At 36.1% G+C, this 26100-nt stretch overlaps 9 protein-coding genes across 10 annotated transcripts; 1 reads left to right on the top strand and 8 right to left on the bottom strand.

The window, feature by feature from the left end:
• Positions 1-103: 103 nt before the first annotated feature.
• LOC110843446 (venom carboxylesterase-6) lies at positions 104-4004 on the bottom strand. The gene is made up of 12 exons (XM_035848282.1): positions 2999-4004; positions 2889-2915; positions 2620-2763; positions 2388-2535; positions 2213-2286; positions 2064-2121; positions 1825-1878; positions 1661-1750; positions 1444-1544; positions 1192-1360; positions 545-1118; positions 104-466 (listed from the first exon to the last, which is right to left on the bottom strand). The coding sequence occupies exons 1-12, from the start codon at positions 3305-3307 to the stop codon at positions 316-318; spliced, it is 1899 nt and encodes a 632-aa protein (XP_035704175.1). The 5' UTR covers positions 3308-4004; the 3' UTR covers positions 104-315.
• A 703-nt stretch (positions 4005-4707) lies between these two features.
• On the bottom strand, positions 4708-5684 carry LOC110844160. Its single transcript, XM_022090295.2, has 3 exons — positions 5546-5684; positions 5337-5446; positions 4708-5251 (listed from the first exon to the last, which is right to left on the bottom strand). Exons 1-3 carry the CDS (start codon positions 5552-5554, stop codon positions 4906-4908), a joined length of 465 nt encoding a protein of 154 aa, XP_021945987.1. The 5' UTR covers positions 5555-5684; the 3' UTR covers positions 4708-4905.
• Positions 5685-5744: 60 nt separating this feature from the next.
• Positions 5745-8830, bottom strand: LOC118432976 (venom carboxylesterase-6-like). Of its 2 annotated transcripts, none has more exons than XM_035848280.1 (10): positions 8550-8830; positions 8276-8413; positions 8120-8186; positions 7974-8057; positions 7669-7854; positions 7345-7577; positions 7078-7255; positions 6459-7010; positions 6236-6362; positions 5745-6138 (listed from the first exon to the last, which is right to left on the bottom strand). In XM_035848280.1, exons 1-10 carry the CDS (start codon positions 8730-8732, stop codon positions 5955-5957), a joined length of 1932 nt encoding a protein of 643 aa, XP_035704173.1. In that variant the 5' UTR covers positions 8733-8830; the 3' UTR covers positions 5745-5954. The 2 variants fall into 2 exon arrangements, with proteins under 2 accessions (XP_035704173.1, XP_035704174.1); XM_035848281.1 differs by having other exon boundaries at positions 5866-6138; positions 8488-8613.
• A 104-nt stretch (positions 8831-8934) lies between these two features.
• Positions 8935-11864, bottom strand: LOC110844153 (venom carboxylesterase-6). Its single transcript, XM_022090289.2, has 10 exons — positions 11403-11864; positions 11244-11304; positions 11084-11163; positions 10940-10988; positions 10768-10869; positions 10505-10690; positions 10240-10433; positions 9971-10151; positions 9343-9880; positions 8935-9228 (listed from the first exon to the last, which is right to left on the bottom strand). The coding sequence occupies exons 1-10, from the start codon at positions 11616-11618 to the stop codon at positions 9057-9059; spliced, it is 1779 nt and encodes a 592-aa protein (XP_021945981.1). The 5' UTR covers positions 11619-11864; the 3' UTR covers positions 8935-9056.
• A 113-nt stretch (positions 11865-11977) lies between these two features.
• Positions 11978-14194, bottom strand: LOC110844157 (PIN2/TERF1-interacting telomerase inhibitor 1). Its single transcript, XM_022090293.2, has 6 exons — positions 14037-14194; positions 13770-13945; positions 13630-13689; positions 13470-13536; positions 13191-13370; positions 11978-13098 (listed from the first exon to the last, which is right to left on the bottom strand). The coding sequence occupies exons 2-6, from the start codon at positions 13903-13905 to the stop codon at positions 12093-12095; spliced, it is 1449 nt and encodes a 482-aa protein (XP_021945985.1). The 5' UTR covers positions 13906-13945; positions 14037-14194; the 3' UTR covers positions 11978-12092.
• A 109-nt stretch (positions 14195-14303) lies between these two features.
• On the bottom strand, positions 14304-15542 carry LOC110843445. The gene is made up of 3 exons (XM_022089409.2): positions 15330-15542; positions 14956-15259; positions 14304-14888 (listed from the first exon to the last, which is right to left on the bottom strand). Exons 1-3 carry the CDS (start codon positions 15453-15455, stop codon positions 14521-14523), a joined length of 798 nt encoding a protein of 265 aa, XP_021945101.1. The 5' UTR covers positions 15456-15542; the 3' UTR covers positions 14304-14520.
• A 505-nt stretch (positions 15543-16047) lies between these two features.
• Positions 16048-19359, bottom strand: LOC110844154 (esterase E4). The gene is made up of 12 exons (XM_022090290.2): positions 18691-19359; positions 18583-18626; positions 18469-18508; positions 18058-18396; positions 17946-17989; positions 17811-17862; positions 17540-17733; positions 17301-17472; positions 17017-17215; positions 16731-16939; positions 16539-16668; positions 16048-16434 (listed from the first exon to the last, which is right to left on the bottom strand). Exons 1-12 carry the CDS (start codon positions 18860-18862, stop codon positions 16278-16280), a joined length of 1752 nt encoding a protein of 583 aa, XP_021945982.1. The 5' UTR covers positions 18863-19359; the 3' UTR covers positions 16048-16277.
• A 719-nt stretch (positions 19360-20078) lies between these two features.
• Positions 20079-23106, top strand: LOC110844149 (hornerin). The gene is made up of 5 exons (XM_022090283.2): positions 20079-20257; positions 20320-20406; positions 20498-20810; positions 21008-21146; positions 21283-23106. Exons 1-5 carry the CDS (start codon positions 20183-20185, stop codon positions 22931-22933), a joined length of 2265 nt encoding a protein of 754 aa, XP_021945975.1. The 5' UTR covers positions 20079-20182; the 3' UTR covers positions 22934-23106.
• On the bottom strand, positions 22991-25946 carry LOC110843444 (venom carboxylesterase-6). Its single transcript, XM_022089408.2, has 12 exons — positions 25587-25946; positions 25327-25500; positions 25163-25223; positions 25006-25089; positions 24846-24919; positions 24725-24782; positions 24398-24648; positions 24187-24322; positions 24060-24095; positions 23546-23947; positions 23359-23479; positions 22991-23275 (listed from the first exon to the last, which is right to left on the bottom strand). The coding sequence occupies exons 1-12, from the start codon at positions 25770-25772 to the stop codon at positions 23095-23097; spliced, it is 1764 nt and encodes a 587-aa protein (XP_021945100.1). The 5' UTR covers positions 25773-25946; the 3' UTR covers positions 22991-23094.
• Between the last annotated feature and the right edge of the window lie 154 nt (positions 25947-26100).

Raw genomic sequence — 26100 nt, 5'->3', positions numbered from 1 at the left:
CATGCCTCCCGCCACCATCCCCAGCTTCTAGTCGCTCTCTCCTCCCTCAACCAACCACCACCGGCAACAAAGGAAAATCATAAGTTATGATTCATAACCAAAGTTTACATATCCAGCACATTGTTTATTCTGTTTGCAATTGTTAAATATTACACTTTAATTTCATTTTGACTAGCACACGAATTATCTATTATCATTGGTTATTATTAGTAAGTATTCCTTCTGGGTTGTTTGCATTGGAGTGGCAAGATAAATAGATTCCCACCAATAAAAAACGTTGATGGGATTGAGATCCAGTTTTGCATTAGGTTTATGCTATTTCTTCAATTTTTCATCCCACATTTTCATCCTGTCTTGAAATGGTTCTTGTACAACTTGGCCTGGTAATTTAATTTGCATGTAAGGCAGAACGCCTGCATTCGGTTTTACAGTTGGCCAAGGAATACCATCAAATGTCAGTGTCTGACTGATGGAGGATATCAACACATAAATGCAAGCTTCATCAAATCCAAATAAAATTAATATAAAAATATGCATAGCTTACTTTGTGCCAATCGATGAAAAGTCTACCACTGCTTTTATGAAGGACTTTGACATGGAGTAATCCATACTTAATCGTCCAATGCCAGGAACGTTTTTCATGTTAAATAGTAGAAATGTTGTGTCACCGTGACTTGTGCCATAATTGGACGGTTTTTTATTTGTGAGCCGATACCTCACCAGGTCAGACAATAATTCAGTTACCACTGCGATCTCGGGAATACTTTGGATACTATTGTCATCATTTTCATCAAAGTTTGCAAGTGGAACTTTTCGTAAGATATCAAAAACTGAAACACGGCCTTCATACGTATTGTAATATAAATAGACGGGTGCATTGCTTGCATATAGTTTCGCAAATTCATGGCTCGGATGGAAAAAACAACCGTCTGAAAGCAAATTTGTTAGGTTTACGAAATCTTTGGACCGTGTCAAATCAATTTTATGATTTGGAAAGTAAAATGATTTGATTATTTCAGTTTTAGTCTCATTATTTGGATCATAGTATAAAAACCGTGGAATCCAACTTGCAAATTTCTGGTCCATGTTCAGCTTTGCATATTGATCAACCATCAACCCTATGATAAATAACTGTCATTAATAGCTGTATACGGTAAGTGGATTATTAGATACATAAGCTGTTGTACATACTCGCAGTGTACAATAATCCTTCACTAGAACTAACACCACTCATCAAAGGGATCTTGAGATAATCTCCGTCGTGAAGGATTTCACGAGGAGTCTTTTTAAGAAATGTGTCCTCGTTCCAAAAGGTTTCTACGCTTGGAGCAAAGTATTCTGCAGGGTTAGCGACGGTTCTCTATACTCGGGGCAAAATAATTTCATACAATTCATAGTATTGCAGAGCTGCATAAGTATTTCTGCATATTATGTATTACGCACCATCATTTGTTTGTATTCATTTTTGAATAAATGCACGGGAACAGTTTTTAAACAATTAACCATCAGTTTTGAATTTAGCGTTGGACATCCAGCACTACGTGCTAATAATAAAAATCATACAACCAAATATGTAAATACACTATTAAAATAATGCTCTCCTTTCGAAAAGTAAATGCAATCTGAATTCTATAGGAAGTAAAGAAGTAAACTATAATACCTAGTCGTTTCGCACTTGCAGCAGGATTCCCATTTAACGCAAATGGACTTAAGGCAGAACCACTCAGTAAAATTGCTTTATGAAATAATCCTGAAAAAAATTTACTTGCTGATCAAACCTTGTGGGACTTTTATCACACAATGTAATTAGTAAATATTTAGTACCTTTGGATTGCCCTGATAGCAAATGATACTGGGTCATTGCTGCCCCAGCAGATTCTACACAAAACATTTTAAGGCATCATATTTACTTAATTTTTACATATTATTTTGCATGTATGCATATATGCACATACGCTATGAAAATGCATAATATACAATCTTTCCACTGTTTTTTGTATAATTAATAAAGCAAGAAAGCATGTCATGGCACTCGGCACAGATAGACGAAAAAACTAACTCACCTCCAAACAATGTAATGGATGTAGGATCACCTCCAAAACTTGCAATATTAAACTGGACCTAGAATGGCAAAAAATAAACGTATTTCAAAGTAGCTTTTCTAAAAGGGGATTCTGCAGCATTTTCTCTTATTTTGCATATTCTTTCCTACCCATCTTAGCAGCAAGTTTTGGTCTTTTAATGCCTGATTCCCTCGCACAATTCCATCTCCGGTATTAAGAAAGCCTATAGCAAATTTATTTTGCATAAGACAGTTTTGACATTTTGATCTTTGATACTAAACATAAATATGTGTATGTACTCGTTTTTATTATATTATTTTTTACCTAGTGCAGATAGACGGTAATTGAAAATTACGAGAACAACTCTGGATTCATCCATGAAATATTTTTCTTGGTACATGTTTCCAGATCCTGAGCTAAAACCTCCTCCATGTAAATAAACCAGAGTTGGCATCAACATCTTGGGTTTGATCTATACATAACAGATTCGATTTAATTTCCCAACTTTTTATGCCTTTTAAACCAGTTGTAATTTATTACATGAAAAAATTCTTACCGATGGGGTGTAAACATTTGCATAAAGACAGTCTTCTTCACCAATCATCCTTCCAGAAAAAAAGACATCCATGTGGAAGCAGGTGGAAGCATAGTGTTTTGCATTTCGAATTCCTTCCCATCTTCCAATTAACTTTTGTGGGGGCTGTTAAAGAACGATAATATACATCGCATTTCAATGAAACCAAATACTATTTGGTATGTAAATTTGTCTGTATAGCTCATGTATACGTATTTCTTAAACATTTTATAATTTTGACCGAGGAGTACCTCAAACCGTAAATCCCCAATCGGTGGCTGTGCGTAGAAAAGCGAAACACATCGTAAGAAAACTTTGTTCAAATTGCTTGAATGATGTAAAAATTAAGAAATTAACTTACCACGGCGTAGGGTATTCCTAGAAATCCAAAATATGGTTTACCATCTCGTGACTTTTTTTTGACACCCCGCAGCCACCCATTTTCAGTATCAACAATTGGATCGCTTGCACTTGTTGATGAGACAATATCCTCCAAAATCCCTGGAATCGGCTCAATAAACTCGTTAAAAAAGCTAAACCGAGGTTTACGAAAAAAATTTAGGTTGTCAGAGTTGACAAGTCGATTAAAAAATCCTGGATTTTGAGAATTAACAAGAAGATTGCAAATAAAAAATAACGGTGTTATGAGGTTAAATAATAATAACTTCATAATCAAACCCCAACTAAAATGGATTATAGAAAATACTTAATTAAAACAAGAATTTATAGTGACGGTATTAATGCAGTGCGATTTTTGCATGCTACTGGTTGAAGATACGCAGAGCAACTGTGTGAACTTGACAATGAGATTTTCTTGGTTTAAGCAATATAATTTGTAGACTGACTGACATACATGCGAAACAAAATATTTTTTTGCAAACGAGTTTCTTCATATTTTGATACACGTGCATGTATGTAAATATGAAAGCATGTAATTTGTGGCATGCGTGCACTAATAGTTGTACGAATATGCATCTTCCCTACAATTTTTCCATAGCGTGAGGAAATGTAATTTGTGTGATACAATTATAGGTAGTACATTTTGCAAAAAATCGTCTTTAATTGCATGTGAAATTTACATAGAATTTCAATGTACATTGTGTATGTATTTTCATTTAATTACCCTAAATCTGCTTCGCATCTTAATAAATCCCATAAATCTCCAGTAAGTTTTACCAAGAATGGATACTATCAGTATTAACTCACGGTTTGCCTGATTACCAATTACAAGAACATGTCAGAAAAAGTTAAAAAAACCTACAGTGCAGACTCCATATAGCCCGAGTCAGGGACATAGTCCCTGACCCAATAAGTCAGAGCCCGCTTCTAAATTTTTTTCCGAACTGACCGACATAATATCACCAACTTCCGTGTTGTGGATGGTTAAAAGTTTGTTAGATAGTTTCTAGCATTTGGTACCAAATTTTTGAATTAGTTACAAATCATGTGCCTTGACCACCATGACCAGTGGGCTTCTTTAACATCCTGAAGTTCTAAGCTGTATATGTATGTGCTATCCAGCAGTGGTTTTCAGCCTCCATATCAAATTTCAGCTCGATATAACGATTTTGAAAAATCAGTATGGGTCACCCCATAGGGTCACTCTTGTTGCACTTTGCTCACTTTTAACTTCATATTCTTTAATTAGAAGCCATTAAGTATCATTGTGCCGGATTTCATCTTTTTAAAGCAATTTCTAAAAATCGGTATAGGTCACCCCATAGGGTCACTCAAGATGAAAATTTTACCAATATCATCTCATATTCTTTCATTAAAACCCATAAGCAACCTCTCCACCAAATTTCAGTTCGAAATGATGATTTTTAAAAATCGGTAGGGGTCACCGCATAGGGTCACTCAAGATGAAAATTTTTCCAACTTGAAGTCATTTTTATCCAGTAGGAGCCATTAGCAACCTCTGTACCAAATTTCAGCTCTCTACAACAATTTTGAAATTTTGGTGCATAATACCCCACCCACTCCGATGACCCCCACCGGTCAACCACGGGACCGATTTCGCCCATCTTCGAACTCGTTTCCTAACTTTGTCCAATATGCATATGGTAAAAATTTCAAGTCAATCGGTTCAGCCGTTTTGGCTCTATCGTGCCGGACAGACAGACGGACAGACAGACGGACAGACAGACGGACGGACATGACGGTTCCATAAGCCCTGACTCGGGCTAAAAACAAAGGAGTCGACTATTAAAAAACCTTAACCTTAAAAAACTCGCAGCCTCTAAGAAATTAAAAAAACTTAGGTTAGTATTAACTTAGAAAAACATATTCAGATACAGATCCTGGAGAGTAGTATGGCTGACTAAATTTGCCTGCTTCGCTATCATCGTCGCACATGATAAGGTTGAATCCGAATGCTCCAGAGCGTGATATTGGATTGAGTTTAAACTGAATTCCTTCAGGACTTGTCCACGTGTGACATTTTGTTTTCTTAGGCGTCTGAAGAGCTTGATGTTTTTGGGATGGAGCACTTTGATAATTATGTGGCCACAAATTTGTCACTGTATTGGTTGCCGTCTGCACTGAATGAAGATCCTCAAATTTGGTGTCAGAGTTAAAGTCATAAGCCTCTGCTGATTTTTGCATGGTTCTCATGCTGCAAGTTATAAAAAATATTAACTTATTTAGTATCCTAATGTTGTTAGGATTCTGTAAATTATTGTAGATTATGAGAGCCATACTTATAAGTGTCGGAGTAATACTGGGGTGAATGCGAAAATAATGGATTGGCAAATCCAAGTGTGAGCTGTGCAGCAACAAGAAGCGTGGGAACCAGTATCACAAAATTATTCTATAAAAACAAATGGAATATTAAACATTAGCATGCTAACCTTGGTTCGTAATTGATTTGTGAGATTGTTTATTGTAAAGAGTTTTATTGAAAACTTACGTAGGCCATATTGTATTTGCGAGCCTGTTAGCTGATGGTAACTAAACTAATGTCGGAGTCTGAGTTTTCACTGTGGAGCAGAGTTTACATGGATGCACACATTTATACATTTTTTTTAATCTCCAAAATTAGTCATCTTAAAGGTTGAGATAATCTAAACATACAAACAATAACATGGATCGAAACAAATGTCACAAGAAACAGGATACAGAAATACTTTATTTACTGTCACCTTTCACAGTTTTACATATGTATGTAGGTTACTAATATGGTACATCCCGATTACCGGAGAAAGTGTACATCATCATGAGAACCTGTTGTCTAATAAATCAATGTCATAATTCATATGCAATAATACTATGTATAATTCTAGAGTAAACTAATATTTATAACTCCATCCAGCGTCAGATTACTGAGTAAAGGGGGCCAAGTACTTCAAGGTTGACCAGAATTTAACTCTCGTCATAAACGTGTCACTCAAGGGCCCAAAACTAGAATCCTGCTCGGTCGGCCCAAACTGCATCGCTCGAAGGGTATCATCGCTGCCGCTACTGCAGGGAAGCCAACTAGCATTGTTGAACACCATTTTAGTCCTGAGCAGATTAAACAATTTTATATGTATGAACCAATCCATCGAGATACGTATGCATGCATGTTTGTGCATAGAAATGTGTAGAAAGTTATAAATACTCATCAGTGGCGAATTGCACCCAAAGTTTCACCAATTGTTTTGACATTTGATAGTCTCGTGTATTCTCCTTTATTTTCAGCTCGGGGTACTTGAACAAAAGAGGCAACTCGTCCCCATTACACACACCTGAGAAATGACCAAATTAATTTATCTCATAATTTATCTAGTCTACGATCAATGGACTGGGAGTACATATTTTAGAAATGCCAGATCTGCACTCGCCTAAATGTTTCGGTGCTTGTGGAGTTCTCCCCAAAATATTTTTCTTGAACCAACTGCTCACTTTTTTAATTGCCGGTGCTGGTTCCTTTGCCTTTCCAGTGTGTACATCTAACAAGCTGTATTGTCCTTCGTAGTTATTGAAATACATGTACACAGGAGAATATTGAGCTTGCATTTTGACGGCATCAACCATCCCCACGGCGTATAACCTGTCCGTAAACATGTTTGTGAACTCTTGGAATTGCTCTTCAAAATGTATATGGTAAAATTCGTCATCATTTTGTGTGTGTGGAGCAATAGGAATGGTTGAGTTTAAAGTTGGTAAATTCGAATAAAGATTCGGATACAGAGTTGCCGAAGAAGGTAAGGATGATACTGACGGTGAAATGTTAGCATCAGAAGCAGTGGTGGTAGCGTAATTTGGGCTCAAATAGAATCTTCGAATCTCGTGTGTTACATCGGTACGTGATGGATCATATTGTAATAACTTTGGAGAAGTTGTGTAGAAGCTGGAGTCAACTTTGTCCACAAGTCCCTTGTCACTTGAAATAACTGATGAAAATAGAGCAATTTGTGTAGCTAATAATTTTAGGTAATTATAGTTATAAAATACCGATACCTCCACTTATAACTAAACCTTCTTGCGCATTTAACCCCGTCATCCATGGAATTCGACTTTGCTTGCCAGACGATATAATCGAATAGGGATGTTCAGAAATCACTGCAGATTCTTTGGATTGTTTTGAAGGATTCTCTATAACAGGGCCAAAAAATGTAAGGGGGTCCCTGGCGAGCCTCTAATAAAATTAAATACAATATGCAAATAAACAAGAATGGATTAATTGGCTTATTACGTATTATCTATAAAGTAGTGTTTTTTTCGTACAAAAGCCTCCTGTTGAACCTGCGCCAATTTCTTTGCATCTACTAACTTTAAACATTCAAAAATCAGCGTTGATTTATCAAACATACAGTGATTGTCCGAAATCAATGTTGCATTCAAAACTTTTTCACAATCCATGAGTCTAGCAATACGTTGAGCAGCTTGTTTAGGATTTTTCTGAATGACGTCTAATTTTAAAGCTGAACCACTCTGGGTTATTGCTTTTCGAAAAAGACCTAATTTCATGTGGGACAAACAAGATGCATTTCAAGTATAAAAATTTGATAATATGATGATTTTTACGGTTATATCGCTAAAGCATATTACCTTTCGTGATTGGTGATAACATGAGCAAGTGTACTGATGATGCACCATCCCCAGCTCCAAATAGAGTTACTCGATTTTTGTCCCCGGAGAATTTGCGGATGTTATCTTGCACCCAGTGCAAGGCCATAACCTGATCCTTTAATCCTAAATTTCCTGGAACTACGTCATCGTCTATGTGTAGGAACCCTAAATTGCATATACATTCATTTACATATGGATTGTACATATATTAAACGAGACAGCGATGTGGGCATTGATAAATGCTGAAACAAAAGGATTAGTGCGATCAATTATTTTCAGTGTACCAAAAATATTTAGTCTATAATCGAAGGTGACGAGAACCACATTTTCATCTAAAAAATAGTGGGGTCGATAGATTTCTGCAGTACCTGTGATATTTTGCATTCGTGATTTGATCAGTTAAACATATTTACTTTGTGCAAAAAAGTACCATCCATAAATGAGCCATGAATATAAACCATCACTGGAAGCAACACTTTGCTTAGTCCATCACTGGTCTGTACAAGGATTGCATTTAAGGATTTAAAAAATAAAATGACGTCTGTTACCCGACTGCAATAATATGCCAATCATAATAGCAATCTACCTGTGGAGTGAATACATTAATGTAATGGCAGTCCTCTGAACCAACCACTTTTTTCTCAAAAGTGCTGTACTGGATACATTTTTTCCCGTATTCTTTAGCATCGCGCACGTCACTCCAATTCGTGGGTGGTTGAGGTAGCTGCAAAATTAAGGACAAGTGAAGTACAAGTGGGGGCACAAAGTCAATTATTTTACTAATTATTATGGTCTAACTTTTAATTACAGATTATTGAGCATTATGCAGTATTAAACAGTATTGAGTGGTACCATCGTACCTCGAATCGTTTTGCAGTTGCATATGGTATTCCTCTATATGCAAAGAATTTTTTATCGTTACGTGATTCTTTATCCTCGCCTTTAATTTTCCCCGTTGAAATCTGAATCACCGGAGCGTGATCTCTTTGAATGGAAAATGGCACAATGGAAATAAAAATACACAGATATAAAATTGGGAACATTCTCGTAATTGACTGTTGCACTGCAAAATAATTAAATGTGCGTCTGATTGCAGATACTTGTCAAATGAATAAACTGCAATTTTCAACCCTTGTTGAAGTAGATTTAAAGGATTATAATCTGAAAGTTGTCTGCATTACAGATTTAGTTGTGTGCCGTCTTGTGAGCTAAATAATTAAGTATTTCGAGGACACACGACGATGGTAAAAGTTATAAATCTGTCTTTATTTTTCAAATATTTGTCAGTCATGCAATAATAAACTATGCATCAATATAGCCACTAGTCTAAAATCCGATTACACACCAGACACATTATGTAATAATAATTATCGTATTTTCCAAGGTAGGTTAATGTTATCCCAAAAAACCATCCTTTGAGCAAAAGGTTCATCGACAAGAGATCCATGATTTTCACCGTTTCCAATAAACATGTACTTTAGATTTTTTGCATCTTTTTCCACTGGAGGCCAAGAGTTCCCATCAAACGTTAGAGCATGGCTGCATTGACATAAATTGTATGTATAAAGTAATGGATCAAACTAATTTGCATATATATATCTTCTGTATGCACGTATAATCTCATAATACTTAAGTTATATAATAACTACTTACTGATTTGTTGCAAAGTCGGCCCATAATTTTACAAGCTGTCTTGACATTGCAAAGTCCTTCGAGTCTGGAGACAAATGAAATACTGGGAACTTGAATAGCAAAGCAATATCATCCCCGTGACCGCATCCCAAGAATAAATTTGGTACTTGGAAAATGTGTTCATTCAGAAACCACCGTATTTCCTTCCAAATAAATTGCAGAAGAATAGGCAAATCCGGATCAATATCAAACAAGTACGTCATCCCACGTTGTAAAGGGTATGTAAAGTAATAGAGGTAAATTTTAGAAAACTTGGACTGGATTTTGACAGTTTCTCTAGTCGCATGAATATATAAACGGTCTGAAAAAATGTTGGTAATATGCTGAAAGTTTTCCTTGAATGCAAGACGTTGTTGGGAAGGACTATCGTCTCCGATATAAAATTTTCGAATTTTGTCCGTTAAATTCTTTGCAGACTTGTCATAACGGAAGAAATTTGGAGATAAATCGTTCCAATTAGTGCTCACAAATTCCTGCAATGAAGCATTGACGAAAATTCCTGCAATATACACATATTGTAATTTATGTAATGATTATAAGTTGGTTGCATAGTTAGTATTAGTATTCATCATAAACAAATTATCCTTACTGGCAGTAGAAAGCAATCCTTCATCCTTGTTAACCCCCGTGAGAATTGGTACTCTTGCGGAACCCCCATTTTTCAAAATGTCATAAGGATGGGCAGAAAGAAAACATTCTTCACCCGCAGGCATAATACAATTGGTTTCAATTGAAGGTGCAAAAATCTCTAATTCGTTCATAATAGGAGACTGAAATTACACAAATGTAAACATTTTTAGGTGGGCAGATTAAAAAAATTATTTATATGCTATGAAAAAACATTGCAAGCTTACATACACTAAGCGCATGTAGCTGAGCGTTGATAATGGTATTTGGTTCAATATTTCTTAGACATTCAACAAGGTCACTAGACTTCTCTGTAGGACAATTTAACTGTCTTGCTAGATTTTTTGCTTGGGCTTTTGGATCATTAACTAAGGATAGCGGCTTAATGGCAGTTCCACTGGACATTATTACCCCAGAGAATAATCCTGACAACAACATGAACCTCCATTTAGAAAACAAGTGTCATTATTATTTATGTCAATAAAATTAGCTGTACCATTTGACATTGAGGATAACATATGCAAATGAACTGCAACGCTTCCTGCGCTCTGACCAGCTAGAGTAATCCTTGAGGGATCACCTCCAAAGTATTTGATGTTTTCGTTTATCCATCTTAACGCCAGGTTTTGGTCAATTAGTCCGAAATTGCCTTTTGAAGCGGAATCCCCCGTAGAAAGAAATCCTATAACACAACGGAGTAACAGAAATCATAAAAAGCTTGCATGACATGACATTATTTATTAACAATCAGTCACATACCAAAAACATTTAATCTGTAGTTCAAAGTAACTAAAATTATGGGCTCATCCATAAAAAATTCGGGTCCCATATACGATGAACTGCCCACCATGAAGTACCCTCCTATATATAGAACAAATAGTTTACCTTTTCAATCAGTGATTTTGGATTAAATATCTTTAGTTGATCGAACCATGAATGTAAAATATCACAGGCAATAAATTGTTCCCATTTGAGATTGCCTGTAATATAATATTTAAGAAAATATGACTTATTTTTATTTTTTCCAGAGTTTCATTATTGCACTATATACATATTTTTTAAATCTATCTCGTACCTTTTCTGGGGAGAATATATTGAGGAATAAACAATCTTCACTTCCGGTTACGGTTCGAGAGAGCCCATCCACTTGAACACCTGCATATTATATGAACGTCTGTGTTTTAGTATCTTCCATAGTTTATTCTTATTTTCCATAATAAAATTTCAAACATTACATTTAGGCCCAAACTGAGTAGCATCTAAAATACCAGACCAGGGCTTCACAGGCCGAGGACTCTGAAAAATTGTCGAATAAATTGATCAATAATCAACAATCACATAACTTGCTGTCAGTTCAGTAGTCTTACAAAATTATTAAATCTGCAATAACTTACAGAAAACCTTAGATTTTGAACAGGTGCCTCAGCATACCTAATCCCTGTAAATTGATAAAAACTATTTCCTAGTCTAGATTTTGAAACTACACCCCTAACTTTCCCACTCGAAGTTTGAATGACTGGAGAATATTCTAATTTGAAATATAAATCATAAAATGTGTACACCAGAATGGAAGATAGAAGTACAAGTAATGAGCGTGCGTTCAAAACCATGTTTGCAGTTGAGCTGCATGAGTCTCACGGCAAATGTATGTATTTAGATACAAAAAAAATAGTATTTAGGATGACAATAATAATTTAGCACGATCTGGAGAATTTCCGACTTGCAGAAACATGTTTGTTTAATGTAACCTCATGCTATATGGACTAGTTAGTTACCATACCCGTATATGCATAATATGAATCCTGTGAATATAATCCAGTGTAAAAGGAAGGCTTGAATCTCAAGGTCTTTCTTTTCTCGTAAGTTGCGTCGAATCTCAAGAGTGAGTTAATTTAGTGTTTCTTTATCTCATGCTCACCTCACAGCAAGAGAAGATCTAAACTGATATGATGTAATGCATGAAACCATATTAATTAGTAGCATAAAAATTTATTAGACAAACACCGACCACAGTTCAACTGAAATAGAAATTAGAGATAATTTTCCTACTACTAGACAAGCACATTTACAATCTAAAATTACAATCAATCATATGTCAGTTTACTGCTTTGATTTCGGTAACCTGGAATTTGTAAAATATTGCTTCCTTTAAATACTAATGCTGCTGCATGCATTTCTTCTGCAGATACAGTACGTTTGTTAAAGTTAACAGTTGGAGTTGATAAGACATCATCATCCGCAGAGCCAGAAATTTCAACTGATTCTGCTGATTCACTCATAGGTTCACTGTCATTGTTTAATTTAGGGTTTCCACCCGCCTGCTGATTTCTGTCCCCAAGTATCTCAACTGTTGGTCCTTCGGGGTTGACCTGATCGTAACATTCTGAAGATTCCGGTTTATTTTTCTTCCGTTTCTTTTTCGGTGAGACTATTTCAGTTTGTTCAGGAATTTCTACAATGGGTTGCTCTTCTTCTTCCAATTTTTTTAGTTTCTCTTTCTTCCTCTTCTTCTTTTTATGTGCTTCGTCTTCGATTTCCATTTCACAAACTTCTGGTATGCTCTCTTCCAATTTTTGTCGTTTTCTTTCTTTCTTGATCCTCTTTCTTTCTGAAAGTTCTTGATTATTATCAAGAACCACTGCAACGGGTGTTGAATCTTCTTCCTCCTCAGTTTTGTGCTTTTTTTCTTTCTTTTTTCTCTTTTTTGAAGACTCTTTAGAACTTATGTCGTCAATTGCTGTAGCTAATTCTACCGGCATTTCGTCCTTGTGAGACTTTGGTTTATCCTCGGGAAGTGTTGATATTGCAAATGATCTCATCATTTGAGCTTTGTAACGTTGAACTCTGTTTAAATGCTCATTTTCTACATTACCAATACTACTTGAGATGGTGTCATCGATACAATACGATTTTTGAGCCAATAGATCGTCCCAAGATTTCGACACTACCACCACTTCTCTCTGTCCGTTGATTTCTTTATTACTTTCGTTCCGGTTACTATCTGCAGACTCCTCGGATTTTCCAAAAATACAGTTCCAGTCTTTATCCTTGATTTTGCTTAAATCCTTATTTTTGACAAACTTGTGGTAGCTGAAACAAAAGAAAAGTATGATGATCTTGTCCTTGATGGGAATCAATTTTGTTGGGTAAGAACAGTATTTTCTATGTATATTGTGACATACTGAATTCGAGAGCTTGATGCCTTGGATTTACTTTCTAAATCAAATCTTAACGTCTCTAAATTAGAAGATTTTGACGACTTTGAATCATCCGATTGAAATCCAAAGCCAGGAGTGAAGGACGGAAGAGGTTCAGCTTTCGGTTCTTCCTGTACCACTTTACCATGGGCAGCTTGTAGATTCCTGTTTATAAATATAAGAATATATTTATTGCTTAATCAATCAAATTCAAGCTTATTTAATGAAGATTAATTATTAACAAGATTTTAATTTAATGTGTACCTGAGAAGTTCATTAAAATCGTCCGTGTGGGAAACCCAAGGATCAGATTTTACATCAAACCCAAGCCCTACGGAATTGATAGTGATAAATGATATGTACATTGTGTATTAAGATGATTAAAACAATTTTTGCACTGCACTTTTAATTTGTCTCACAATACCTTTCTCATCAGTATGTATCTTGGGTTTAATCGGATCCTTGATTCCTTGTCTTTGAACACCTGTTAAGAAAAACAATAAAATATTCCTTTATAATTTCCAACAATTAGATACACATAAAGATTGTTTCTAAATCTTTGACCTAAGCCATCGCCAGATTTCCAACCCATCTTCTGCAACAAACTTCTGCCCTTGTTATCCTCATCTTCGGTGAAAAATTTGCCCCTGGGATTAGGCCCAATCTTTTGACGTCGACGAGGTTCAGCCAACATGGACATCTGGTCGAGTTAATTGAATAAAGTCCTCTGACCTGAAAAGCTGATAAAAATACAAAATATTAATTTACAAAATATGGAGTCAGTCAACAATCGGCAAAATATAAAATATGCAAGAAAAACGAAACGCTTACTAGTAAAAATATTACACTATTTATTTTCGAAATTATTTAAAACTTGTACATTCTAAAAGAACTTGATTTTCAGCTTATAAATAAAACACGTGCTCCGTGAAGTTCCGTGCTGGGTGAGGAATTCGAATGTGAGGATATGGATCCTCAAATCAACCTCGCTCGTATTCGCAATATTTAGTTAGCATTTTACGTATATGCATACTTACAAAGGAATGAATGGAAATTGATCTTACAACTTGTAAGATACAAGCAATACAAACAGTCCACTTCCTTAGCATTAGACAAACGTGGATGCATTTATTCCATGAAAATATAAGAAATGAATAAACAACAGTCATAAACCAATTATGGTAAAATAATATTATGCAATTTGGGGCATGTAATCTCGAAATTTCGATATAAATGGTAGCAAGTTTCAACAATATCGAAATATCGCAACATAAAAATTTTCGACGACATTGCATTACTGTACGGTCCAGCTGCATCACTTTTCCCCCTCGTTAAGGTAATCTTCCCCCAGGAAGGAAGAGTTCAGGAAGAGGGTAAAGGGGAAGAGGGTGACCGGATTCGTAGCAGGTGCCCCCACATTCATCATCGGAAAATCCGTCGTTAAACTGCTGCTGTTCGTGAATGTGTTTTCCCCCAGCCCTGCCGTTGGGGAACTTGTTGTCTGGAAATTGGCAAAAGTGGTGGGAAATGGCCCAACAATTGTAGAAAAAGTGGGGTTCATCACAAATGATGATGTTGTACTACTGGGTCGTGTGGTCATTGTTAGCTTTGGCGTGGTGTTGCTGCTGCTCGAGCTAGAGCTTGGCGACATTGGTGTTGTAGGCTGTTCTCCATGTTCGGGTTCTACATAGGATATAATTTGCAGGTGAAACTAATATATTGTGGTCAATAGATTTAATGTAATAATTACCGGAGGGGGAGTGATGTTCCCTTGATTCTAGCCAAAAGGAGAGTGGAATGGCAGGAATTGCAAAAGGTATGAGGGCTAGGACGTATGGCAGCGGAAAAAGAAACGGACCCATTACATCCAAAAATTGGTTGATGAATTTGACGATTTCTTTCGCCTTTGCATTGTCCTCCATTTCATGGCTGTTGTGTGCCAATTCCCAACTGTCGTGGGGCGGATTCTCATCATGGTGGTGATAATTTGAGTGAAATTGAGATTTGAGATTTTGAAATGTTTTCTTTTCGAAAGCAGGATTGCTGTGCTTTCGCTTGAATTTTTTTTAGAAAATTATTATAGTGGAATTATCTCACGGATATGATAATTTAACCCTTACGCACCTGGGGTAGATATCGACTGTAAACTGGACCACGATAAATCGACGATGGTGATGGCTTTGATTCAACATGTACTAGTAGCACAAGTAATGATGAGAACAATACAAGGATCACGATGTATAAGTTCATTTTTTCGGCTTATTTTATGGAAACCTTCAAAACACAACTCAACTCTTGAAACCTTTATTGATAATGAAATAAATGAGGTGATTTGTCTGAATATGACTTTACATATGTATATACATAATTGTAAAAACGACTACATACAACTGAGGAATGCATGGGCTCCAATTTCTTCTACCATTAAGACTTTAATGCTGGCTGATGTACTTTCACGTAGATTCGAAATAGAAATCATATAAGAATTGCATATCGTTCATGTGCCAAGTTGCATTTAGGTTTACGAGGTCTGAACCTGTCATCATCCTCGTCATATCAACAACGAAAAAACGGAACGGCGAATAATCAAATGCACCTCAGAAATGCATGAATAAATGGATGGGGAGTATAGTATACATGTGCAATAATAAAACTCATTTTATGAGATTATTATGGGACAGTGAAAAAATGTCGTGTTAGTAATCGGATAGATTTGTTGTCGGACATGAAAAACCTTAGTCCTACCTCTGTTACTATTTTTGAAGTGGTTTCTTGGCAGTCATCTCGGCATATGTTAAGTAACTGCTAGTGGTGCATTCGTACTAATAAGATGAGACAAGGGTAGTATATGTACATAGCTTTATTACTCGATTTTTAAACAATAAACATCACATTTTTTACGATAATACATATGTCGAACACGGACGACCGAGTTTGTATCTAGGACGGACGATAAATACTTTATAAATATATATGCATGCAAACAATTAAATAAAGGATAAATAGTCGAAATAAATAGTCATCCAGCCAAAGACATGCATAATACACAGATGGATAGTTTTAAAATGCAAGTTATCTGAGATTCAAAGAATTCCAAAACTGAACTCTGTCGAAGAAAGGCTCAGTAATTATTCTTGGATTGGTCGAGATTTCTAAATATTTGAGCTCTCGAGATTTGGCTTCTGAATCAATGGGGTTCCAAGTCACTCCGTTGAAGTCCGACGGTTTACTAAAAATTTTGTAAGTCATGTATAAATAAATATGTAGGTTGGAGTCTTGGAATGCAGTGGACATTGGTTAGGTATAATTGGATCATATTTCAACTTGTCTTACCCATCCTTGGCAAATGAAACCCACAATTTAATTAAGTCCCTGGACAAAGCATAATTTTCATCCCCTTCTTTATACTCCGGCATGAATGGTATGTTGAAGAAGAATGTTTGGTCGTCAAAGTGGGAAACTCCTAAAAAACCAATTGTACAGTTAAACTTGAACTTTATTAAGTACTTTGTAATATGTATTGACCTTTATTTGCTGGCCCATCACTGAATAACCGCACAACCCACTTATATGCCAAGTACGCTCCAATCTCTATAACTGGTGGCAAAATTCCATTTTGATTATAAATGACATCAGCGTAACTCATCGCAGAAGGTTGGGCAAATTGGTACAAATAAACAGGGGCCGTTTGTTTAGCATGAGCAATAGCACTATTGTGAGTGGGGGTTAGATGCCTGTAATAAGTAAGATATGTAAATATTTATTTATCCCCACTATATTTCTTTGGAGAATACAACTTTTTACCACCCACATTCGATCTCCAAACATTTTGCTAAGTTGTCCTTCCTTCTCGGTAGAAACAAATTGGTTGTCTTCAGATTTCCCGTAATAAAATTCTCGAATAGCTCTGTGCACTGATGAATCTTCAGACTTGTAGATGAAAACCTTTGGAAAATTGTCTTCCCAATTTTGCTCAAATACTTGGACCATGGAACTATTGCGGAGTATTGCTAATAAATTTGTTAAAAAATAAATACATTTTTAGAACACGTCATATTACAAAATATATTCATCATCAATGTGTCATCATCATACTTGCAGCATTGGCAAGGCCTTCATTAGTGGTTACGCCGACAATCCATGGCACATTGTTTACAATTTCTCCATCCTTTAACATCTGTACAGGATTTTTAGTTAAGAACGCTTCATTGTCATCGACCACTTCAACTGTTGGACCATACATGGCGATTGGGTCATGAAGAAAGTGCTGATTGGGAGAAAAGCTTGTATTGTAGTTGTTACTTAACCTGCCAAATATACGCTTACGCACTTACCACTGCTTCTCTGTGACTTTCCACCAATCTCTGCACTTCGGCTTGGCCTAAACATGCAACCATTGCTTCTGTTTTGCGATTACTTGGACACCTCAACTTTTTTCCGAGCTTCTTTGCCTGTTCAATGGGTTGTTTCTGGAATGCAAATGGGCTTGACGCAGTTCCACTAGCAGAAATTACTCCATGAAATAATCCTATAATAATTTGGATGAACGCAACTTTTATATCGTAAGTAAATTTTTAGAGTTCAAGTGTAAACTTTTGTTCAAACCTGTCGACATTTTTGACAGCATATGATAGTGTACACTTGATGCTCCTGCACTCTGAGAAACAATTTTAATATCAAAATGAATAAATATATATTTATATTCTGTCTGTTATATATACAAATTGTATAATAGATTACCTGTCCAAAGATAACTACTCGATTGGGGTCTCCACTAAAATATGCTGCACATAGAACAGACGAAAAAATCACAATAAATTTATACCCATATAAATGTATTTTATTTGCGTACCGATGTTTTTTTGAATCCACTTTAAAGCTTGGACTTGATCCTTTAACCCTTGATTGCCTCTTGCATATTTATTTCCAGCATTTAAAAATCCCAAGCTGGCCAGGCGGTAGTTCACTGATACCAAAACTACGTTTTCGTCCATGAAATATTTGGGTCCAAACATTCTTGCGTCCCCATTCATGAAATGGCCCCCATGGAAGTAAACAATGACGGGAAAGAGCGTTGGTATTTCTCCCAAAGTTTTGGGAGAAAAAACGTTAAGATAAAGACAATCCTCGCTCCCTCCCTTGACATTTGTGAGCATATCCACTTGCATGCATTTTGACTGGTATTTCGTGGCTAAATAACACAAGATTTGTTATTTCTAGTATTATTATTATTATTGCCTTATAACATGTTTTACTTAATTACCATCTCGAACACCTGTCCACGCTTTATTCGGCTTTGGAGACTGTGGTTAAAACATAATAAAATAATTTGTCTCTACATAAGTATGTTTTTATGTCATTCATATTCTCATATTACCAAAAATCGTGATTTTCCCACAGGTACGTCGGCGTAAGGAATTCCTGTAATTCATGCACCAGTTTGTATACGTATAGTTAAATGTAAAAAATCCATTCATAGAAATACCCAAAAATTCGTAAAATTCTCGTCCACCCCGAGAAAATGAGACTTTTCCTTTTAACTTTCCATTGCTCATGTCCAAAGTAGTATTTTCACCATTGTGAATGAAATAGTAATCCACAAAATAAGCTCCAAATAGAATGACGACACTAAACACAATTTTCTTGTTGTCAAACATTTTGAGATTAACCTCAATCCCAAATATTATGTCACTTCCTCATGAACAATAATTTGCGATTATTACACTAAATACAATACAGTTTGCAATTTTATCTAAAATACGTTCGCAATTTACTTCTTGACAGCTTTATTAAATACAGAAAAGCGTCACAATATAATTCGGCTACTCAACTTTTTAACTATCTTGGTATAAAAAGACGGTTGTAAAAAAACGTTGAGTTTCAGTTGATATCATATCGGCGTTCAGTGTTGTACCGCATTACATTCATACATAAGTTGTACCAGCCGTGTTAAAAATTGTGTTTAAAAACATTGCATAGTGGTGAAGAAGGTCTACCTACGTGCATATGTACATACCCCACAAGATTATTGCCTTAACTTTTGAAGATTTTCCAATGTTGAGAAGGAAGGCAGAATCACGTTAAAAAGTGGGCAGAAGGTAAATCTGAATGAGTCTCGAATAACTGTACAGGTGTTGAATAAGGTGAAGAACCTTCTCTACCTACCTGCAGCTCAGATTCAACATTCAACCCTTTCCAAGAACAAGTTTTCCGCATACAACAATCACGTATGCAATACTGCCAACGTGTTTTTATGATTTATTTTTCAGAGGCTACTTTTCAAAATGTTTGACATTGTTATTTAACAAAACTATAAGCAATTATGCAAATTCATTGAAATATTAAAATACACTGGACAATAAGCATGTACAACTGTGTAGCTACATTGCATTTATTTATCCTTAATAGTTGATAGTACCTACGTAATTTAACACAACTATGTGTGTACATACACATGTTTACATTTATATGCAAATTTATTGACTCGATTACAGTTAGTGTTTTAATAATTTATACATATCCCGGCCATATAAAAATGTAATATAATTTTACTATATGAACAATTTTACTAATTACTTGTCATATAAGTAGTAGTAGTTCGCAATTGTTTGTTAAAAATATTAAAGTATGTGCATATGACGTATTTTCGCGAATTATGTTAACGATGAAATGCACTATGGGAAAAGACTGGAGAATTAAATAAAAAATATATGTCAATGAACAAATTTGCAAATTCATGTATGTCTCTCATCGTCATTACCAATCTTTGTAAAATTCATGCGATCAATCGATTGAATGAATTTTAGGGTCATGACTTTATGTCTGGCTATGTTTTTGCAAAAGACTTCTTCGGTTGTACATACATACAAATGTGAAGGAGTATAATCATGCCTAAAGATTCATGGAACTGCTAGTCTGGATAATATTCTTATCAATATTCAACAGTTTCCATTTCACTTTTACATTGTTTAGCGAAAATGTGCAAATATAAAGCTTTTTTAAATTCTCGAATACAGTTACTTGGATTGGTATTCATTGGAAGCTTGGGATTTGTACGATCACATACGTGTTTCAAGTATTTATCGTCCTTGTGAATCACTCTTTGTAATTTCAGATAACAGCAGCAATACAGGACGAAAACATTGAACAGGGATATGATGTCGGTGGTGGCGATATTTTTGTACTTGTGGATTTTGAATCAGTAAGATATTTTTTTATGATTTTTTTGTCCTTCGTACTACTGTGCACATACATTCCAGAAACTTTGAAATATTCGATACTACTTTGTACAGGGGAAAATTTATTACAAGGATGAAATGCGAAAAACTTGTTTTGCCGAAAATCTTGACTCACTTTGGAAATATGGCCATTTGATTATTCCAACCTCTGATTTTCTAAACACAGAGCCAGAAAATACTAAAAACATGACATCCATACAGTTGCAATTTTGTGGAAATTTTCATGTGTATGATTTGTCTAAGTTGGTGAACCAGAGAACAATGCCAGGTGAAGGAATTACAGACCAACTAGGATCGATGATTATTAGAAATAAGCGATCATCGGGGCACTGGTATCCTGGTGGAGGTGTTCAATACGCAAAACCAGGTTTGTACTTTTTTATTTGATCACTTTTGGCATGGGTTTGTTATTTGTTTTATCTGCAGCTACAAGGCTACAGCTCACGTCATGTCACCCATTGTTATTTTGCATGAAACATTAACGCCATTAGAACATATTTTTTCAGTACCAATTAAATAAAAAAATATTAATAAGTCTTATGAATGTCAAATGCATTTAAATAGGAGGATCAAGCCAGTCTCAAATACAAGGGCAAGTGTCAGGTCAAGGCTACTTTTCAGGTCAAGCTCAATCTCAGCAAAGCGGTTCCAGTCAAACTCAAGTTCAGCTCGGGGGAACAGGGATCTTGGGAAGTGTGTCAAGGTAAAGAGTCTTTAAAATATAAATATTGCTCTCATTTACATAAAATTCAAAACCATTAATTAAAAGCACATTGGAAATACAACATCATTAATAAATAGCTTTGACAATATAAATTCTCTTGAATTGTACAATGAAGTTCGGCTGGAAACGCCCAAGCCCAGATATCCCTCGGTGAGTCTAGCGGGTCAGGACAGGCCGGAAGTAGTGGTGTTGGGCCTTTTACATCCCAGGTTCAAGTTAATCTTGGACAATATGGCAGAGGATCAATGGCAAGTGCTGGAGTTACAGCAAATGACCGATTCGACCACATATCCGATGGTTTCGCTCATCATGATTCAGGAGGAAGCAGGAGAGGGTTTGACTTACAACCAGGTAGTCCTGTCCATCCGGTGGCTCGGAATTTTGGAGGATATCCAGGATATGAGGATCAAAGACCAAGTCAAACCCCATACGGAATAAGGGATGGAAGAGACAACTTCAATGGTTACCAGGTACCTGGTACTGGTAGACAACATTCATATGGAATTTCCAACGGGGCAAGCAATCTATTGCACCAAACTTCTCCTCCGGTTTCGACCATAAATAATGCAAATTTACCACAACTACCGGATCTTGGGAGTAGATCAAGTCAAATGTTTCACCCTGTAAATGAACATGGGACTGATTTTGAGAATTCTAGGGGTCAAGGCCGCTTCTCACCTGGTCATAGTGGAACAGGAACAACAAATGACATTAATTATAAGCGGCCCAGTTCCCAGTACCCTTGGCCACATGGAAATATTCATTCTGCTGGGAATTACCCTCGTACCCAAGATGCAGGGAATTATTTTCAATCCACAGGACAGTATCCCCCTCGGTCTGTAATATCGAAGCAAGATGACTATGTCGCTTCTAATTCTGGATCAGGATATGGGGGTGAAAGGGGATCAACTGCTTATGCCGGAGGTGCAGGTCTTCCTCATGCATTAGCATCAGGAAGTGGTCAAGCTCAAGCACAAATTCAAATGGTGCACTTGGGACAAGGAACGGCGAGATTCTATCGTCCACAATATGAGGAAAGTGATTGGTCAACTTATCCACAGCAGCAGCATGACACACAAACTTCAAGGTCTTCAAATTTGGGTTATGCTCGTGGATATGACTCATTTCCTACGACAAAACCTCCAATAATTTCACAACCAATATACTCTGGAAACCACAGTATTTTCACTAATTATAACCAGAATTTGACAAGAAATACAATTCAAGATGGGTACATTCCCACTTCTGGCGGTTATATTAAACCATACCTTCAAAATGGACAATACGTTAATGAACAATTTGCAAATAACAATCGGGCTTCACACGTCATACCTACAACTCAACGACCAATCACTGGGCCCACTGTCTCACATTACAATGGACAGCAAACCTCCACTTCGCCACACTATCAGCAGTCATCACGTACAAATGGGCAATATTATGCTCCAGCAACTCAAACAACACGTGGGCGAAATGGTAATAATGGCGAATATTCTCCCAGCATTTCGGTACAAACTGATCAGCAGACGTTGGCACCCGGAAATGAACTATTGCAAGGATTTTATCCGACTTATTGGAAACCTGCTTCTGAATCAAATGGAAGTGGTGGAAATGGTAAAAAATGCACCGTCGTGACATTTACATGCACAATTTTGGTCGAGTCAAATGGGCGTGCAAAAATTTGTCGCCCATCGCAAAATGGCGTTGGAGAATATGGCGGAGGTCAAATAGATCAGGCAAGAGCGATGCAGATTTGCTGTTGTTAAATAAATCTATACATATTTGTATCATAATATGCATCACAACCACTGCCAGTAGTAGTATAGTCGTTATTTAGTTTTATTTTGTAACATCACTTATAAAATTCACTGTCAATTTATCTTTGCCGATGTACAGTTTGTACTTGATTAAAAACTTATGCATAGTTTCATGTATCACACATAGTTGCCTTTATTAAATGCTTCTCAATTGACTTCCAAAACCCAACTCTTGTAGTAAACGGCTCATCAATCATTCTCAGATTTTGACTTATTTCCAAGTAACGAAATGGTACATTTGCTGTAGAATTCACCGATTTCCATTCCACATCATCGAAAATTAGAGGGTCCCTGCGTACAATATAATTATTAAATGACAAATCTGAATATATGCATAAACAAGTCTTGATATTTAAATATATTTTGTATATCACGATTTAGCAAAGGAGGTCCAAAGCCGTATGAAATTTTTAGAAACGACTGCATCTTTTTCTGTTAACTTGTAGAAAATAGAGGGGATCCATGGCATAGTAAACAACAAGGGGAGTTCATCACCTGATAATAATATCAACATTTTCTGGTAAATAATTAACCTACGAGTACTGCAATATAAGGATGTACCATGACAAGTCCCATGATGTGCGTCCGGCCATCCAAAAACAAACTCTTTAATTGACCTCCAAATAACGTTGATAACCATGTTGAATGCTCTAAAATATGCCTCGGAAGCGGCAATTGGGTTTTGAAGCGTATAAAACGCGCTATAATTAAAATAGTATACGTAAGTTTCAGCGTGCTTCGAATACAGGTGTACAGCCTTGTGAAGAGGGTGAAAAAATGCTCTGTCGGAAAGCATGTCAGTCAAATTTTCTGCAAACTCTTCTTCTGTAATGGAAGGTCCAAAGTAATAGTCTCGAATTTTTTCTGTCAAGGTATCGTCCTTGTTGTACCAAAGATACGATGGGAGACTTGTGCTCAATTCTTTCCTAATGAAATTTTGCTTCGTTTCATTGGCCATTATACCTGTGTGAATAATACAAATATTTCATTTAAATTGTGATAATTAATTGTTGAATGTAGTAGCCACTGTCTAAAATGGGCACATTAGTTAATTATCAAGGTAAGGGTTGCATACCTGCTGACCCAAATAGTCCTTCTTGACCACAAACCCCTTGTATCGTGTAAAAGTCATTTATTTTAATCATGTAAAATACACTTGATCTTGTTATTTAACGTGTTGTATTCTAAATTTGGTATAATACCTGTGATCCACGGGATTTTAGCAAAATTCCCTTTCTCTAATGTAATCAGAGGGTCCTCAGTCAAAAACGCCTTATCGTCTTTAATGACTTCAATAGTTGGCGCAAACATTGTTAAACGATTTCGTTTAAAAATATCCTAAGGAATGTGTATGAAATTACTGCTCATGATTCGTCTTTGCACTGAATATTGAGGATCATTCTGGTTTAATACCACGTTTTCTCTATGAGCTCTGACGATATCACCAGCATCCAATCTCTTCAAGCATTCCACCATTTTTCTGCTGTCATCTGAAGGGCACGAAAACTTTTCTGCAAAATTTTTTGATTGGCGTCTAACTTCAGCAGGAGTGTTTTTAGAAAAAAAATTAATTGCGGTTCCACTTTGTGATATTGCTTTGTGAAAAAGACCCCTCGAGGCTGGAGAGAGTATGTGAAATTGAACTGAAACACCTCCTGCTGACTCTACCATTATAATAAAAATTATGTAAATGTTCCTAAATAATTCCTTCGAGTTTTTACGATGACCAAGTCAAGCTACCTCCAAAAATGGTGACCCTATTGGGATCCCCACCAAAGTGATGAATATTCCTCTGAATCTAAAAAACGAATAATTTGCATTGCAATTATACTTCATCATCGTAGAAATACACTTAAATTACCCATTTTAACATCATTAATTGGTCCTGTAGGCCAGCATTTCCGCGAAGAGTTTCATCACCAGTGGAGAGAAAACCTACGCCGTAGGAAAATATTGAAAAAATGTATCCATTTTAGTTTTCTACTACGTGTCAATGAATGTGAAAAACTTGGAATGACTACCCAATGCTCCAAGCCTGTAATTGAATGTGACTAAAATTACATCCTCATTCATTATCCGAGGCTCTCCATGATCCTGCGCAGATCCTTTGAAATAATATACAGATAAGAAATCTTTGGCTACCAACGAATTAATTTGACATTACACCATCTTACATACCAACATGCCAATAACCACCGTGAATGTAAACCATGACGGGTAAAGGAGTTGAACTTGGTCTCTGTATTACGTAAGGCGAATGCATAAGATTAATAAATTCCACTTAATTATTTAAAACAATTTAAATTGGAGTTTGTTGACTGGCAAACCAATTATATTCTTACCACAGTAAGTGGAACGAAAACGTTGCAAAAGAGACAGTCCTCTGACCCAAAACTTAATCCTGACCAAATTATATCGGTTTGGATACATTGAGATCCGTAATACGACCCACCTTTTACGTCTGACCAATTTTGGGCTGGCACGGGCGGTTCGAACCGTAAGTCCCCAATTGGGGGCTTTATACATATGTAGGATGTATCATTAACGTATAGTTTAGCACCGTATATATATTATAACTTGCATATCTCGTTTTTGAATTTACCGACGCGTATGGAATTTTATAGAACGCTTTGTACGGACGACGGCCACCATCGGAATATCTGATCACTCCTTTAATAAAACCGTTTTCAATTTCCACTATTGGTCCATCTTCGGGTCTTAACTGATTCACCAGTAAATATCCAGTTGCAAGAGCTAAAAACCCTGCTAGTAACTCTTTCTTTTCCATTTCTGCTTTCTAAAAGCCAGTGAATATTTTATACATTTTACTGCAATCAGTTAAAAAACTTTCCTCGAGTTTCAACTTGATGCTTTTCAATTTGTTGGTTTTTATTAACTACCATGTCAGAATTATTTCACTTGTACAAAGTCATGCAATTTTCCGCGAGAAGCATAAGGTGGTTTTGCATCAGTCGGTCTGATCAGGTTTTTTAGTAGCTTTCAACCCAAGGGCAGCTCATGCATTATAACGAAAAAAAAACATTGTGTTGTATAGACAGGTGTACGAGATACATAGAGATTTAGGTGTGCAGGTGCATTTGTATGGTATAATTTTT

The sequence above is a fragment of the Folsomia candida genome, unplaced genomic scaffold (genome assembly GCF_002217175.1).
Source record: "Folsomia candida strain VU population unplaced genomic scaffold, ASM221717v1 Fcan01_Sc002, whole genome shotgun sequence".
Lineage (NCBI taxonomy): Eukaryota > Metazoa > Arthropoda > Collembola > Entomobryomorpha > Isotomidae > Folsomia > Folsomia candida.
Note: the sequence above shows the minus strand (reverse complement) of the source record. Positions and strands in the feature narration are given on the sequence as shown.

Coding starts and splice junctions, on each gene's coding strand:
- LOC110843446 (XM_035848282.1), bottom strand. CDS start 3,307: ATGAAGTTATTATTATTTAACCTCATAACACCGTTATTTTTTATTTGC. Junction 2,916..2,998: donor TAGGAATACCCTACGCCGTG/GTAAGTTAATTT, acceptor TTCTACGCACAG/CCACCGATTGGGGATTTACG. Junction 1,361..1,443: donor ATGAATACAAACAAATGATG/GTGCGTAATACA, acceptor CCCCGAGTATAG/AGAACCGTCGCTAACCCTGC.
- LOC110844160 (XM_022090295.2), bottom strand. Junction 5,252..5,336: donor TATTACTCCGACACTTATAA/GTATGGCTCTCA, acceptor TATAACTTGCAG/CATGAGAACCATGCAAAAAT.
- LOC118432976 (XM_035848280.1), bottom strand. CDS start 8,732: ATGTTCCCAATTTTATATCTGTGTATTTTTATTTCCATTGTGCCATTT. Junction 7,855..7,973: donor TTATAGACTAAATATTTTTG/GTACACTGAAAA, acceptor TATGCAATTTAG/GGTTCCTACACATAGACGAT. Junction 7,256..7,344: donor AGGTTCAACAGGAGGCTTTT/GTACGAAAAAAA, acceptor TAATTTTATTAG/AGGCTCGCCAGGGACCCCCT.
- LOC110844153 (XM_022090289.2), bottom strand. CDS start 11,618: ATGGTTTTGAACGCACGCTCATTACTTGTACTTCTATCTTCCATTCTG. Junction 11,164..11,243: donor TACTCAGTTTGGGCCTAAAT/GTAATGTTTGAA, acceptor TATAATATGCAG/GTGTTCAAGTGGATGGGCTC. Junction 10,152..10,239: donor CTCAGCTACATGCGCTTAGT/GTATGTAAGCTT, acceptor GTGTAATTTCAG/TCTCCTATTATGAACGAATT.
- LOC110844157 (XM_022090293.2), bottom strand. CDS start 13,905: ATGTCCATGTTGGCTGAACCTCGTCGACGTCAAAAGATTGGGCCTAAT. Junction 13,371..13,469: donor GATTTTAATGAACTTCTCAG/GTACACATTAAA, acceptor ATTTATAAACAG/GAATCTACAAGCTGCCCATG. Junction 13,099..13,190: donor GCATCAAGCTCTCGAATTCA/GTATGTCACAAT, acceptor CTTTTGTTTCAG/CTACCACAAGTTTGTCAAAA.
- LOC110843445 (XM_022089409.2), bottom strand. CDS start 15,455: ATGAACTTATACATCGTGATCCTTGTATTGTTCTCATCATTACTTGTG. Junction 15,260..15,329: donor ACAGTCGATATCTACCCCAG/GTGCGTAAGGGT, acceptor AAAAAATTCAAG/CGAAAGCACAGCAATCCTGC. Junction 14,889..14,955: donor GGAACATCACTCCCCCTCCG/GTAATTATTACA, acceptor TATCCTATGTAG/AACCCGAACATGGAGAACAG.
- LOC110844154 (XM_022090290.2), bottom strand. CDS start 18,862: ATGTTTGACAACAAGAAAATTGTGTTTAGTGTCGTCATTCTATTTGGA. Junction 17,990..18,057: donor GTGGATTCAAAAAAACATCG/GTACGCAAATAA, acceptor TTCTATGTGCAG/CATATTTTAGTGGAGACCCC. Junction 17,473..17,539: donor AAAGTCACAGAGAAGCAGTG/GTAAGTGCGTAA, acceptor TCTCCCAATCAG/CACTTTCTTCATGACCCAAT.
- LOC110844149 (XM_022090283.2), top strand. CDS start 20,183: ATGTGCAAATATAAAGCTTTTTTAAATTCTCGAATACAGTTACTTGGA. Junction 20,407..20,497: donor TACTTGTGGATTTTGAATCA/GTAAGATATTTT, acceptor TACTTTGTACAG/GGGAAAATTTATTACAAGGA. Junction 20,811..21,007: donor TGTTCAATACGCAAAACCAG/GTTTGTACTTTT, acceptor GCATTTAAATAG/GAGGATCAAGCCAGTCTCAA.
- LOC110843444 (XM_022089408.2), bottom strand. CDS start 25,772: ATGGAAAAGAAAGAGTTACTAGCAGGGTTTTTAGCTCTTGCAACTGGA. Junction 25,090..25,162: donor CGGTGGTTATTGGCATGTTG/GTATGTAAGATG, acceptor ATTATTTCAAAG/GATCTGCGCAGGATCATGGA. Junction 24,649..24,724: donor TAGGGTCACCATTTTTGGAG/GTAGCTTGACTT, acceptor TTATAATGGTAG/AGTCAGCAGGAGGTGTTTCA.